Source organism: Lepus europaeus, chromosome 5 (assembly GCF_033115175.1).
Source record: "Lepus europaeus isolate LE1 chromosome 5, mLepTim1.pri, whole genome shotgun sequence".
NCBI classification, from domain to species: domain Eukaryota; kingdom Metazoa; phylum Chordata; class Mammalia; order Lagomorpha; family Leporidae; genus Lepus; species Lepus europaeus.
The window spans coordinates 150,134,287-150,149,161 of record NC_084831.1 but is presented as its reverse complement, the minus strand read 5'-3'; the positions used below and the strand labels follow the sequence as shown (position 1 = coordinate 150,149,161).

The following is a 14,875-nucleotide window of genomic DNA, read 5'->3' as shown; positions in this document are numbered from 1 at the left end:
CATGGATAGCCCTTCCCCTTGTGCCTTTTGTTACCTTCGTTCTTCTTCCTTGAAAGGAGTGAGTGCCAGGTCAGTGTGGACCGGTCTGTGCAGAATTCTGTAGCAATCTAGTATCTAAAAGGCAAGAAAAATGTCCCAAAACAAGCATCCGAGACCATGAAGGATAATCCCTCCTCTGAGGGAAGTGGATCTGTTCTGGGTGAGTGACATCCAGCATCAGAAGTGTGGGCCAGCGCATTGCCATCCACCCCCCTGCCCCCACCAGTCTCTCCTGTGAGGAAAGCCTGGAGAAATGTCTCCTCTCTTCTCCCCTTTTGCAACAGAAGGGACAGCGTCTCTCTGCTTGTCTTCTCAGACTAATACGCCTGGCACTGGTGACTTTAGGCCGTACAGAAGAACAGAAGAAATGTTGACTTCAAGTAGCCTCAGTTGTCTCCACCCAGGACAAAACCCCTGCCCCAGGCCAACAGTAAGCGGCCTGACCAGAGAGCGAGCACACACAGTAACCCAGCTGCAGGGCCCTCCTCCTCTCAGGCTTCTCCATACCACCTATCTTAGAAGAGCGGGTCCTCGTTCTGGCTCTATATCATGCGCCGTGTGGCCTTCAGGAAGCATCCCCGCTGAGCCACAAATTCAAAGTCCTGTGTCCACCAACTACAAAGAAGAAAAAGGAATGGATACGCCTGCTCCTGGAAAAAAAAATTAATGCATAGATCACGCTGGGTGCAAGACCTTGGCATGTTCATTTCCTCTATCAGATAATGTTAACAGCAGACTGACTCTTCATATCGATCGAGACCAGATCATAGCATTGCTGAATCTCCAAATTACCTTGTCTTGTCTTCAGCTCCCCATGACGCCTCCTCATTAATGATGGAACAGTTATGCTCTGTGCTCATCCCTGAAGGCTGTAGCCTGAGTCCTGTACAGAGTCAGAGATTTGGATAACAGACGATGTACCCAAGCAAGCACAACACAACCTCCCCAAATAAAAAATACCATGCACCCAAAAGCAAAAGCAAAGAAGGAAAGAAAATGAAGTTGTGCATGGTGACTGCTTTGGGCAGACCTGTTATTTCCAAATGGGAAGTTTTATTATAGGTTAAACTCACTTGTGAAAGAATGCATTACTTATTAGTTAAAAGTTACGTATGTTGTAGTGGATTTTCCTCCTAAAATAGCTTGGCATTAAATTATGAGAGCTTGGTTTCAAGCAATTTTTTTTTTCCTATTCCTGAGTTTTTGTTTATGCCTCTGAAATGGCCATTAGAATTTTCTATCATTATAAGGGAAAAATTAGAACTTGAATAATCGGAGGCATAGTCATAATAAAAACCTTTTTCAGGTAGTGTTATTTACTAGATACAGAAAACTACTGTTACCTTTAAAAGATCTCTGGGAAAAAAATGTGACTTTGAAGGATTTATTATTCTTTAGGATTCTTGGTTGCAGCCAACAAACCTAGCTCAAATGGTGTTTGAGTGGTAAAAGTAAATAAATAATTTTTTGAAGACAGCTTAGCCACCTATCCAACAATTGGACATTACGTGCCTGCCCTGAGCCAGCTGCTCTTAGTGCTCGGACACAGCCACGAACAGAAAAGAGCAGTCACGTGGCTGCTGTCATGATCTCCCCTCTGGTGGCTTGCTTCCTGCATGTAGCTAAAAGCTGGACTGTTCTTTGAGGGATCTCTGAGGGATCTCATGCATAGTTGGGTGCTGATGCCAAATCATGCGGTAACGGCTCCGTATCCCGCTCTTGACTCAGCAGAGTCGAGTCTCCACAGGCTGCCTCTTGCCGTGAAGTAGCAGTTTGCTAGCATCTGTTCTGCAAACTCGGCCGCTGTGGTCGAGCGGGAACCTTTTCCTCCAGTGCCACAACAGCTCCAGAGTTCACTTGTGTGTGTCCACCCATCCTTGGTCAGGTTCCTTTGATTCTTGTGATCCTCCTTGGGTCTTTGTGTACCCCTAAAACGGGGCCGGGGGAATGTGCAGCCCATTTGGTCTGGCCCTGTCGAGGCAACCACAGGCAGGATTTGAAATTCAATACGTCTATAGCAAGCTAATTTTTAATTTGATAGTTTTGTAGGGCCTGTGAATGATGTTATAAATAACCAAATGGCCCTTGGCAGGAAAAAAGATTCCCACCTTGTCCTAGAGAAAGCAGAGAAATGGGTCACTTGCATGAAAAACAAAACAAAACAATGAATTGGGGTATCTCCCAAAGGAAAAATTTTCACTGGAAACTGGGAGAATGGATGCTGCTTACCCAAGTGAAACAAGTCTGCACACACTTAAGCATAGAAAAGAAAGTTTGGGGCCAGCATTGTGGTATAGTGGGTAAAGCTACCACCTGCAATGTCACTTCTGATCCAGCTCCATGCTAATGGCCTGGAAAAGGTAGCTAAAGATGCCCAAGTGCTTGGGCCCCTGCACCCACGTGGAAGACCTAAAGGAAGCTCCTGGCTCTTGGCTTCGGCTGACCCAGCCCCAGCTGTGTGGCCATCTGGGGAGTGAACCAGCGGATGGAGGATCTCTTTCTCACTTTGTGTCTCCACTACTCCCGTAACTCTGGCTTTCATAATAAATACAACATCTTTGGGAGTTGGTGGGGAGAGTTTCCATTCTGCTTTGCCTCCCTTCAGTACCTGGGAGGACTGAAATAGAACATGGGTGACTGAGCATTTGCACTGTAAGTTATATTGTATTAGCTACCTGAAAAGGTAGCATCAAACACAGTGCGTCTGCCTCTGGCAAGACTACAGCTTGGGGAAGGCAATCCCAAGTCATTTTATTCAAAAAGGGCTGTACAAATACACACACACACATATATAGCTCCATTTTATTTAATAATTTATATGTAAGTAGGTTCTGTTTATACAGTAGTAGCTCCTACTGTTTTATATATAGTCTTATATATGTGATGCATAAAAGTGTATATCCCTATATATTCCACATACACAGAATCATCATTAAAATAAAAATATATGGTTATGTATGCTTAATATACATTATAAAGAGAGATGCACATATACCATTCAGAATTAAGCGATCTCTGATATAAAAAGAAAATGTAAAGCTATCTCTTTAAAATTTATTTATATTCTATGTATAATTTATGTGAGAGTACTTCAAAAAGTTGGAAAATTGAATTGAGAACTTTATTTTTGTGCAAAATTTTTTTAAATACGCGGGGTTTATCATAATACACAATTTACATGAACTTTTTGAAGATGCCTTGTATGCATGGGTTTCAAATTGCTGCATCAAACTAACCTTATCTTTTAATTTCATTTTTTCCACAAGCTTGAAGCATCCTCATATATAATTATGCAAACTTTATATAGGTTTTATATGATAAAATATTCATATGTTCTTGAAGTTAGGGTCACCAGTTCTCAGACTTTCTGTCAGGTAAATTGCAGCTGTAACAAGCTTGATCTTAAAAGATGAATAATCACTATGAAGCTAACATAATGAAATCTTGCCCCAGGCTTTATAGATTGAGCACCACATGCTGTATTCATTGCTTAGAAAAAGGAACCACGGATATTACACAAGTAAAGTAGGAAAACTGCTCAAGTTACTTCACTATAACACAAATGTTGGCCATCCCTATAGCAGTATCATGTTTCAAAGAACTCTGAATTGAGTGTTGAAGGTATAAGAAACGATGAGAACCGTGACAGAAACAGAAGGGCGATGAACAGGAATGGTTCTGATGGACACACGAGCCGAGGACGACAGGTGACCCCACAGTGACCAATGCTGGGAGGAGATTCTTCAAAACTTGTCAGTCACTAGACAGGTTTGCGGTTTCCAAAGACTTTTCAGTATACTCTAACTGTAAGCGGCCTTAGGTGACCTGCGAAAATGGTTCGCTACTCACTGGACCCAGAAAACCCCACAAAATCATGCAAATCAAGAGGCTCAAATCTTCGCGTTCACTTTAAGAACACTGGAGAAACTGCCCAGGCCATCAAGGGTATGCATATCCGAAAAGCCACCAAATACCTGAAAGACGTCACAGTAAAGAAGCAGTGAGCCGTTCCGTCGGTACAATGGTGGAGTTGGTAGATGTGCCCAGGCCAAGCAGTGGGGTTGGACCCAGGGTCGTTGGCCCAAAAAAAGTGCCGACTTCCTGCTGCACATGCTTAAAAATGCAGAGTACTGCTGAGCTGAAGGGTTTGGGTGTAGATTCTCTGGTCATTGAGCACATCCAGGTGAACAAGGCCCCCAAGATGTGCCGCCAGACCTACAGAGCCCACGGCCAGATCAACCCGTACATGAGCTCCCCGTGCCACATGGAGATGATCCTCACTGAGAAGGAACAGATTGTTCCTAAGCCAGAAGAGGAGGTGGCACAGAAGAAAAAGATAGCCCAGAAGAAACTAAAGAAGCAAAGACTTATGGCTCGGGAATAAACTCAGTATAAAATAAATACAAATTAAAAGAAAGAAGAAAAAAAAAAAGACTTTTCAGTATAAACAAAGCCAGTATTTTAGGGCCAGGGGAGAACAGCAGAAGCAAGAAAATGCTTGGTATTAGAACTGCGGACCAGCTGGTCACTTCCTTCGAGATTACCTATCCGTGTCTGCAAGCTGCTACCCCTGGGCTCTCCTTGAAGCACAGAGCAGCGCCATATGTGTCTTTGTGTTTTGAAGATTTGTTAAGGTCTTTTTCCATATTAACCTGAAAGATCCTTAAAGCAAAGCACTCCATTTTGTTGTTGCGTGTATTGCAGTGCGGTTCAATAATTACTCACTGAGTGATGATGACGTCATTCTCTGTATGTTAGTGATTCTAGCATCTAAAAAGTACTGATGGGACATGTAGTTCTTCTAAAACTTCACACAGTTCAGAAGCTCTTCACTTCACAGTACAGGTGTCCTGGCGCAATGAAACTTGCACTCATACATGCTTTCCAAAGTGCTTCCACATGGACATTTCATGCTCACATTGATCCTAAAAACTAGGCAGAAAATACGTTAAAAGTACATTTGTTCCTTTAGTCTAAGCAACTTTATCCATATTACTGAGTTTACATGTAGTTGTGTGGAGAATTTAAAAAGTTAATACCCAAAGAAAGCATTTGATGATGTGTGGAGAGAGAGCACACTAAATTCTACTTCACTGGGAGCCGATATACAGCAATAGAGAAAATTTTAACGTGTCTATAAACATGGAATGGGTTAATTAATGTTGTCTTATTCTCTGTACTTTTATGAATGTTTGAATATTTTATATTAAAAAATTTAATGAGAGGCATCTTATTTAGTATTAAATCTATGATCAAATTATATAGGAATATACAAGTATTATTTAGGAAATTATAAAATGTTGCTAGAATCCTACTTTGTGTTCTGAGGCTAAATTCTACATCATAGTTACTATAGAAATATCAGCTTAAGTATTGAAATACTGCATTTAAACATATTGTTGGAGAAATTATATTGAGACAACTCCTACCCTGTGAATGTGTTATTGTGTCACATTACATTTGTTGTTAAAGGGGATAGTGAGTGTTGGTGTGTTTGATTGATTGTTCTTTTTCTCTCCCCACTGACAGTGGTTTATCAGATACTATCATTCTGGATATCATATCAAACTATCTGGTGCTTCCTAATCGAATCACTGTTCCTCTTGTCAGTGAAGTTCAGATAGCTCAGTTACGGTTTCCTATACCAAAGGTAAGCATGTCTTAGCATCCAGTAATGTTTAAAAATAGATAGTAAACACGTTTCCAATGGATGTTATATCAGGTGTTGTCACTTCCTGTGTTGCTCCTAACAGCTGAACTTGCCTCATGTCTTGATACAGTAAGAATACTTTGTCCTGCCTCATTGCTTAGATCCTGGAACTTGTCTCAGAGACTTCCGGCTAGTTCTTACACCTCAGTCATGTTCCTGACGGGTGCTAATAGGGATTTAATTCTGCATATGTTATTACAAGTCATAAATAATGATTGTCAGCAGCACAGATGACTTATCTCAGAAATCACAATTTACATTTGTTTTTATTAAAATCTAACAGCTCTCAGTAACAAGCGCCAGTTTCCTGGTGATTATGAAAAGAACTTTGTGTGATGGTTTGTATAGATTTTCCCTTGGATATTAGCATATGGTTGCCTGTAGAGTCATTTAAATGAGTATCTTAGCAGGAGAAACACTTACATAACAGCTGACTAGGTAAAATGGAAAGAGCAAAACTAATTTGAGTCACAGCCCTTAAGTGTGGCGGCAGCTTCACTTCTGTCGGCATGTCGTTTAGCACGGCTGGGCCTCAGTTTCCTCACCTGTAAAATGGAGATGTTACATAGCACAGAGCTGATCGAAGTACTGAAGTCCCCTTCGTCGGAGCAAAGTAAATAACTGCATTCGAAGGTTGTGAGGACTTCCTAGTCAGGAGCATCAGATTTCTTCTTCTTGGCAGGGAAACGATGTTGTAGTGGGTGAGCGCCCGTAGGTTGGTGAGAGCTCTCCGCCACCTGAGTGTTGGCTCTCATATCTGTGTAGTGTGTTTGGACTTTGTACTGCAGAAGGCGGGTCAGCAGGATGGCCACGGTGTTGTCTGCAGGAAGTTGGAATTGGAAATGGAGCCAAGATGCAAGCCTCTCAAATGGTGTCCCAACCACTGCACCCAGTGCTGCCTCAGCATCCTTGCATATATACCTAAAGATGTATTTATTCACTTATTACTTGGAAGGCAGAGCTACAGAGAGAGAGGGAGACCTTCCATCTGCTGGTTCACTCCCCAGAAGGCCACAACATCCAGGGCTGGACCAGGTGAAGCCAAGAACCAGAAACTCCATCCTGGTCTCTTGTGGGTGGCAGGAGCCCAAGCACTTGAGCCATCCTCTGCTGCCTTCCCAGGCGCATTAGCAGGGAACTGTATCAGAAGTGGAATAGCCAGGAGTCAAACCAGTGCTCTGAAATGGGATGTGAGTGCTTCAAGCAGTGTCTTAACTCACTATGCCACACTGGCCCCCATCCTTATAGTATTTTTTGAAAAAATATTTTTATGTTTGCAAATCAGAGTTAGAGAGAGGGAGAGAGAAAGAGAGAAATCTTCCATCTGCTGGTTCACTCCCCAGATGTTCATAATGGCCAGCACTGCGTCAGACTGAAGCCAGAAGCCAGGAGCTTCTTCCAGGTCTCCCATATGGGTAGCAGGGGCCCAAGCACTTGGGCCATCTTTCACTGCTTTTTCCAGGCCATTAGCAGGGAGCTGGATTGGAAGTGGGGCAGCTGGGACATGAACCAGCACTCATATGGGATGCCAGTGTCACAGGGGGCAACTTTACTCACTATGCCACAACGCTGGCCCCTTCTTACAGTTTTTAAGAGTAAAGGCACCCAGTTAATTCTGTACCCAGACTAAATATATTGTTGGCATTCAACAGATTTAATGTGCATATTAGAAAGGAACGTCTTATTTCCTTAATTTATCATTCTCACCTCTGAAAAGGAAAGACTTCCTTTTACATGTCGAAACCCTCATGATCCTTTGCCACTTGAGCCTTTTGTGCCCTAAGTGGGAGTGAACAGCAGAGCTCAACCTGATTATGTGGGCTTGAAAAGCCAGTCTTGGGATTGAGCAGTGATCGAGATGCTGTTGGGACACTGCATCCCCCTTCACCTACATCCATCCAGAGGGCCTGGTTTGGGTCCCAGCTCCTCTACTTCCAATTCCACTTCCTGCTAACACGCATCCCAGGAGGCAATGGATGATGATCTTGGGTTCCCACTGCCCACGTTAGAGATCAGATGGAGTTCCAAGCTCCTGGCTTTGGCCTGGCCCAGCCCTGTCTATAGAAGGCATTTGGGGAGTGAACCAGCAGATGAGTGTTCTCAGTGTCTCTCTGCCTTTAAAGTAAAGTACAAAATAAGTCGATTTAAAAAAAAAAAATTATAAAGCCAAACTTTCTGAAAATGTTGGGATCGTCATTGTGGTGTAGCTGATTGGACCGCAACCCATGACACACAACCTGTATGAGTACTGGTTCCAGTCCCAGCTGCTCTGCTTCCAATCCAGCTCCTTGCTAATGTACCTGGGAAGGCAGCAAAAGTAGCCCAAGTATTTGGACCCCTGCCACTCACATGAGAGACTTGGATGGAGTTCGAAGCTCCTGGCTTCTGCCTGTCCCAGCCTTGCCCATTGCAACCATTTGGGGAGTAAACCAACGGATCGAAGGTTGATCCCTTTCTCTCTCTCTAACTCTGCCTTTCAAATAAATAAATAAAGCTTAAAAAAACAGCTGTTGCCACATCAAGCTTTAGACATATGAAAACATGAAGATTTTTTAAAACGTGTGCCTCTGTAGAGGTGCATGTCCTCCTTGCTGATTCAGTGGGGAATATCCCTGGAACTTTCTAAGAAGTATGTGTAGCGCAGAATGCTACCATTCTGAGAGGTGACGTCAACTACCCTTGTTTGCCTTGGAAGAAATGTGAATGAATACTTCTTCTTTATCAGTAAAACAACATTTATAAAAAAATATTTCAAAGTTTTAGTTTCTTCTTCTGGAAAGTAAGTTTAATGACATTCTATAAGATTGTTCTAAAAATTAAGTGGTGTAGCTACTGCATACCAAGCATCTAGTAATAGATCTGATAGATCTTCTCATGTTAATTATTGCGTACTATGGTACCAGAATCCGGGATCATCAACCTCCTTGGAATAAGCCCAGTGCCCTAGCAGGACCTCTGTCCTTAGTGTTCCCTCTCTCAGGAAAACCACATGCAGGTGTCTGTGTGGTCCCTCTGTCACGTCCCTGTTGAGGTGTCTCTACAACAATAAAGAACAAAATGTCTACTATCTAAAACAGACCCATGTGGCACTGTCACCTTGCCCTGCCCGACTTTTTTTTATTATTATTTGTCATCTGGCTTTTACACATCTACTGTATTGCTGGAATATACACTGTGTGAGAAGAGGGTTTCTGTGCCCCAGTTCTTAGGATGGGATCAGCCACATAGCTGACTTCCAATTTTGTTAAGTAAACTAACGAATGATCTAAATGTTTGTTCCTCTGTTCAGGGTGTTCTAAGGATACATTTTCTTGAAGCTCAGGATCTTCAGGGGAAGGATACTTACCTTAAGGGACTTGTCAAGGGAAAATCAGACCCCTATGGGATTATTCGAGTTGGCAACCAGATCTTCCAAAGCAAGGTCATCAAAGAGAACCTTAGTCCAAAGTGGAACGAAGTGTACGAGGTAAGGTGTTGAGTCCACTTGTGTTCTTGGCATAGTGGACTGGACACAGAGTAGAGCATCTGAAATCTAATTCCAGTCTTGTCACATGGAAGTGTGGCTAATTTAGGATATCATTCAAATTTTCCTTACTTTAATTGTGCATCTTTGAAAGAGATTATACCTACTTTTCCTACCCTACAACATTCTTGTGTTGCTAATGCATATGATTTTAAACCTTAATTACATAATTCTGTCACAATAAATAATTGGCAAAATATTTTAATATTATAGATAGCTTGTCTTTTACTAATTATGTTACACATGTCTATGTTAACACATAGACACATACAAAAATGGGATTAATTATGTACTGTTCTGCAAACGTTTTGTGTCGATAAGAGTTCTACATGGTTTTTCCTAACCATTTCACTGAATGGATATTGTCATTTAGCTATCTGGAGAGGCCTGGGCCATTCTCAGCATTATAAATAGTGCTATACAAGTACAATGTGAATGTATTTTTCCCGCACTTGACCAAGTTTTCTCCAGATAAAGCTCCTCAGAATAGAATTGTTATGTCAAAGTTATGAGGTTTAAAGACCTGAAAGGTTTTTGTAGAATTACTCTTCACAACAGGATGTATTTTATACTCCACCAGCTTCCCATTCTCTACTCCTTTCAATCTGGTCCCTTCTCAATTTCTTACTCTCTAAATGGTGAAAAATGGATAACTTACAGTTATCCCAAGCCTGGCATCTGAATGGAGCCATTTCAAGACTAGAGTTATAGATCCTACATCTTTGATCTATTCCAAACCTTAGACCAGGCTTGTAGGTTGACCTCCTGTAACCTTGACTTAGAGTGATTGAACCTGAACCATTGAGATTTAATCCCAGGTGACTGGAAACAAACACAATATACTGTTACTGTGGGGGCAAGTATTTCAGAATGATCCAACTCTCAAAAGTTTATATGACTTGACAATAACAAAATTTAAGTGCTTGAAAAACTATTCACTGCTAGATAAAATACGTGTAGTATTTACTATAATCAGTGGACTCAGTATGTTGCTATGTTAGTAAAAATGCAATATCTACTAACCCTTAATTTTCCAGGCTTTAGTATATGAACATCCTGGACAAGAATTAGAGATTGAGCTCTTTGATGAAGATCCAGACAAGGATGACTTTCTAGGAAGGTAAATAGAACTCTTTTTGGCTACTTGGAGAACAATGGATCTCATTTTTTTTCTTTAATAATTATTCTTAAAAATTTATAGATATATTTATGTACATATATATTTTAATAGATATACAGCATTTGTTTTACCTTAGATTTCTTTAAAATATTTTTATTCCTAAAAAATTTCACATTTAAGAGAAGGAAATTGTCTACATCCATGTTGTCCATTGGTAGCCTCTGGTCATGGGTAGGTACTTGAGTTAATTACAATTCAGCAAATTTAAAAATATTTTTCATGGTTACCCTTTATTAATTTATAGTGCTCAATATTTTTTTAAAGGATCTTTTTTTTTTTTTTTAAAGACCTATCTTACTTGAAAGAGTTACAGAGAGAGGTAGAGACAGAGAGGTCTTCCATCCAGTGGTTCACTCTCCAACTGGCTGCAACAGCCGGAGCTGAGCTGATCCTAATCCAGGATCCAGGAGCTTCCTCCCGGTCTCCCATGTGGGTGCAGGGGCCCAAGGACTTAGGCCATTTTCCACTGCTTTCCAGGCCATAGCAGAGAGCTGGATAGGAAGAGGAGCAGCTGGGACCAGAACCCACACCCAAATGGGATGCCAACGCTTCAGGCCAGGGTGTTAACCTGTGCTGGCCCTGAAAAGTGCTCAATTTTTACATATAAAACCTGCACCCTGTGCAGAGAGTTCTTATGAACAGCTTTGTTGTAGATGGCAAAAGCATATTTTTTTTAACATTTTCAATTTGTTGAGATAGTTTAAATGGTGTCTACACACCAAGAAAACAAATACTGATTTGCTTACTTCAGTTGAACTAGTATAGCTGGAAAAACTAGCTTTAAAAAATACACTGTACCTAATGCATTATTTAACTAGTTATTATTTAACAGAATTTATTGTGGCCAAAAAAGATACAGGATTAGATGACACTGGAGAGGTTTGTGCCTCATCAAGAATGGTCTTGTATGTTGCATTCATAAAACTTAAATAGGCAACAGAGAGCAAGTGAGAGATTTTAAGGAGGACAGTGATGAGATCAAGGTACATGCTAGTGAAACAAGGGTATGGATTGGATTCTTGGAGACTGACATTGAAGGCCAGCAGAGCAATCAGACTGCTGTCATGGACCAGATGTGAGCATAAACACTGACTGCAGGGGCAGGGGCAGGGGAGATGACAAGAAAAAGCAGGGGATGGTCATTTCCAGCTGCTTCTGGCTGCTGTGGGGGGGTTACCATTCTTTGCAATACAGCAGGATTGTTTTAGGGGAAATAGAATTAGCTTGCTCTTGGATGTGCTGAGCGAGAGTCTTCTATGGACTTTATTTAGTGTGGGTCTAGAGCTCAGGAGCAAGAAGAGAAAGGATGAAAGAGTTTATAACTCGAGACATGAATTGTAACTGCTCACGTCACTATTCTGAGTCCTCGTGTTGGTGACAGTGCTGGGGGAACACGTGACATAAGAGGGCTGAAGGATCTTTAAATATTCTTCAAGCATACCACGTGGTGGGGAAGACTAGTTTTTTTTTTTTTTTTTTTTTAATAATAGTTCTAGCCTAAGTGGGCCAAACTCAGTATTTTGACCTCACAGACACTGATCTTTTCCTTCTTTCTCTTAACACTCCATAAGAAGCTGGAGGCCGAGGGCGCTTCTGGAAGAATGGTCTATCTCCTGATAAATCATAGCATTTTGTTGCATTCCTGGAATCCTTTTTCATAGACAAATGCTTAAGGATTTTTCAGTAGTAAGAACGTGTGTTTCTATGTTCTAAAGTTGTTGTGTTGTTATTTCTATAGTCTTATGATTGATCTTATCGAAGTTGAAAAGGAGCGCCTTTTAGATGAAGTAAGTTTTCTTTGAGTATTGGTCTATTTCATGAACATTGAGTACCTACTGTGTGCCAGAGGAGTCATTAACCACCATTGTCACCCACCCACACAATAGAAGAATCCTAATTAACACTGTATAATCAAATTTGACTTGCCAGCATTAAAAATGTAGGCCTTTCACTTAGGCAAAATGAAAAGAAATTAAGAGTTGTATTAGATAGCGTGTATTGAGTATCTACCGTAGACATTCCTATGAATATAAAATATCAAACTGACTTTATTACAGACAAATGTGATCCGTGTAGAAGTAAGGCTAGAGATGCTTAAAAGGCCCACTAAATGGAAATTTCCATGGAAATTAGATAATATGGAATTATTAATAGCTAATAGAAGAGGTGGCATAGTGTCATCACTGAGACTGGTCACATGAGCAGTGTCAGTAAATGCCATGGTAATTGATAGCAAACAGACAATACTTGAAGCAGGGATATTTCTGCCAGAATGAGAAGTATATAAAATGAAACATTTGGGGTAGCTTTTAAATGCTGGGTAAGACCCAGATAAATGAAGCACAATTAGCCGAATCAGTGTTGGGATTTCGCTGCTTCTAAAAGGAAAGCATTATGAGTATATAGTGTTGGACAGAACAGACACAATCCTGCCTCATGGGAGTCTTTTTTTTTTTTTAATCACTGAGCAATTGGGAGCCACCTTTGATTGTTTTGTGGTTTTTAAGCTAAAACAATTGCACGCTATTTTATTAATTGGTATCTAGTGATAAAAATAGTAATTTGATATTAAAATTCAGCATTTTGGATCAATGCTATATTATCTCTTGGCCTATAACTTCCATTTACAACCATATGCAGACAGCTTCTCCAATACAAGGGAGTTCCAGAAAACATTTCAAACCTTAAATTAAAATAGAGATTTCACAGGGTTTTGTTGGGATTAAATGGGTTGTATTTCTGAGGCATTTAGTATGGTCTCTGGCTGGTAGGTAGCACTGTGTAAGTGCTAGCTCTCCCTGCCGTCGTCATTATCCTCATACATAAGATTATCAGACCTTCACAAAGCATAAAGCTATGCGTGGCGAGATTCAGCCATTTATTACTGAGAACTACTAATGCCCCACAATTAACGAATACTTTGTAATCTTGTGGAGATGGGGTGATTTGAATTTTTGATTCAGGAGAACTTTTGCTGAACTTACACATTTTCTCTTCAGTGGTTCACGCTGGACGAGGTGCCAAAAGGAAAGCTGCACTTGAAACTGGAGTGGCTCACATTGATGCCAAACGCTTCAAACCTTGATAAGGTACTGTCAAGTGTTTTCTCTTGATAACCGGCCACTTCTAGTACCTAAGATTACCCTATTGAAATGGTGTCACTACTTAATTTTATAATTATAGCAGTAATTTTTATTTTGCTATTATAACTCACTATAGCAGGGTCAAGGGATAAATGACAGATAATGGAACTTTTAAAAATTGAAATATACCAGGGCAGGCATTGTGGCACAGCAGCTTAAGCTGCCGCTTGGCTTATCCCATAACACAGTGCTGGTTCAGGACCCAGTTTCTCTGCTTGCAGTCCGGCCTCCTGCTGATGCATCGTTAGGAAGCAGCAGATGATAGCTGAAGTACTTAGGTCCCTGCCACCCACCTGGAAGATCCTTCTAGGCTCCTAGCTTTGGCTTGGCCCAGTCCTGGCAATTGGAGGCATGTGTGGAGTGAACTAGCAGATGAAAGCTCTCTCGCTCTCTCACTCTCTCTCTCTCTCTCGCTCGCTCTCCCCCCTCCTCCTCTCTCCCTCTCTCCCCTCCCCATCTCTCACACACAGACTGTATGTGTGTGATGTATCTGTCTGTCTCTCTATTGCTGTGCTTTTCAAGTAGATGAAAAATTGTTAAATGGAGTTTACACTCACACCTGTATTATATACTTGCTATAGTGCAGGGATTTGGAAGGCTAAGTATCACCTGTTTCATTTAATTAATTAGTATGGAACAGTAGTGTTGCACTTAAAAGCTATTTATTGTTTTTCTTCTCTTTGCATTGTATGTATTAGATGGTTTACTGTCACCTTTCTGACTCTCCCAAGCATGACTGACCCACGTACTCGGGTAGTTACTTCACGGTCACGTGGAAACACCCCTGGTAAGGCTGTTTCCCTTCCCTTTCAGGTGCTAACAGACATCCGAGCTGATAAAGACCAAGCCAATGATGGTCTTTCTTCTGCACTGCTGATCTTGTATTTGGATTCAGCAAGGAACCTTCCGGTAGGTCGCGTAGTGGTCACTGATTTGGGAGCTTACTTCCTAGCAGCAACATTGTTTGGGAGCCACTGCTTTGTTCACCACAGTATGTCACTTGCTCTTGTCTGGCTGTGTTTTCACTTCACTTCCAGCACAAGACAGCAGCAGCGGAGAGGGAAAAGTCAGCACTGGCTTTAGGCGTGCATCTCACATTGATGCATCTTACAGGATTTGTCCGGGCTTTCAGAATTGCCTTTATCCTGGCATATGTTATGAAGAAATCTAGCACACAGAAAAATAATGTGACTAGTAGTTAGAGGGACATCCCGCTTGTTAAAACTTTGTTGCCTAAAGATGAGAATTGTGTCTTTGGAGTGGGAGATAATAAAAGAGCT

General features: G+C 41.3%; 1 protein-coding gene and 1 pseudogene across 1 annotated transcript in view; both read left to right on the top strand.

The window, feature by feature from the left end:
- ESYT2 (extended synaptotagmin 2) overlaps positions 1–14,875 on the top strand; it is a 108,423-nt gene that overhangs the window by 62,932 nt on the left and 30,616 nt on the right. Inside the window, exons 8-13 of the mRNA XM_062192936.1 lie at positions 5,569–5,689; positions 9,039–9,215; positions 10,310–10,392; positions 12,191–12,239; positions 13,452–13,541; positions 14,409–14,504. Coding sequence (XP_062048920.1) covers positions 5,569–5,689; positions 9,039–9,215; positions 10,310–10,392; positions 12,191–12,239; positions 13,452–13,541; positions 14,409–14,504 — 616 coding nt within the window. The remainder of the gene's footprint in view (positions 1–5,568; positions 5,690–9,038; positions 9,216–10,309; positions 10,393–12,190; positions 12,240–13,451; positions 13,542–14,408; positions 14,505–14,875) is intronic.
- LOC133761171 (large ribosomal subunit protein uL22-like) lies at positions 3,820–4,438 on the top strand (annotated as a pseudogene).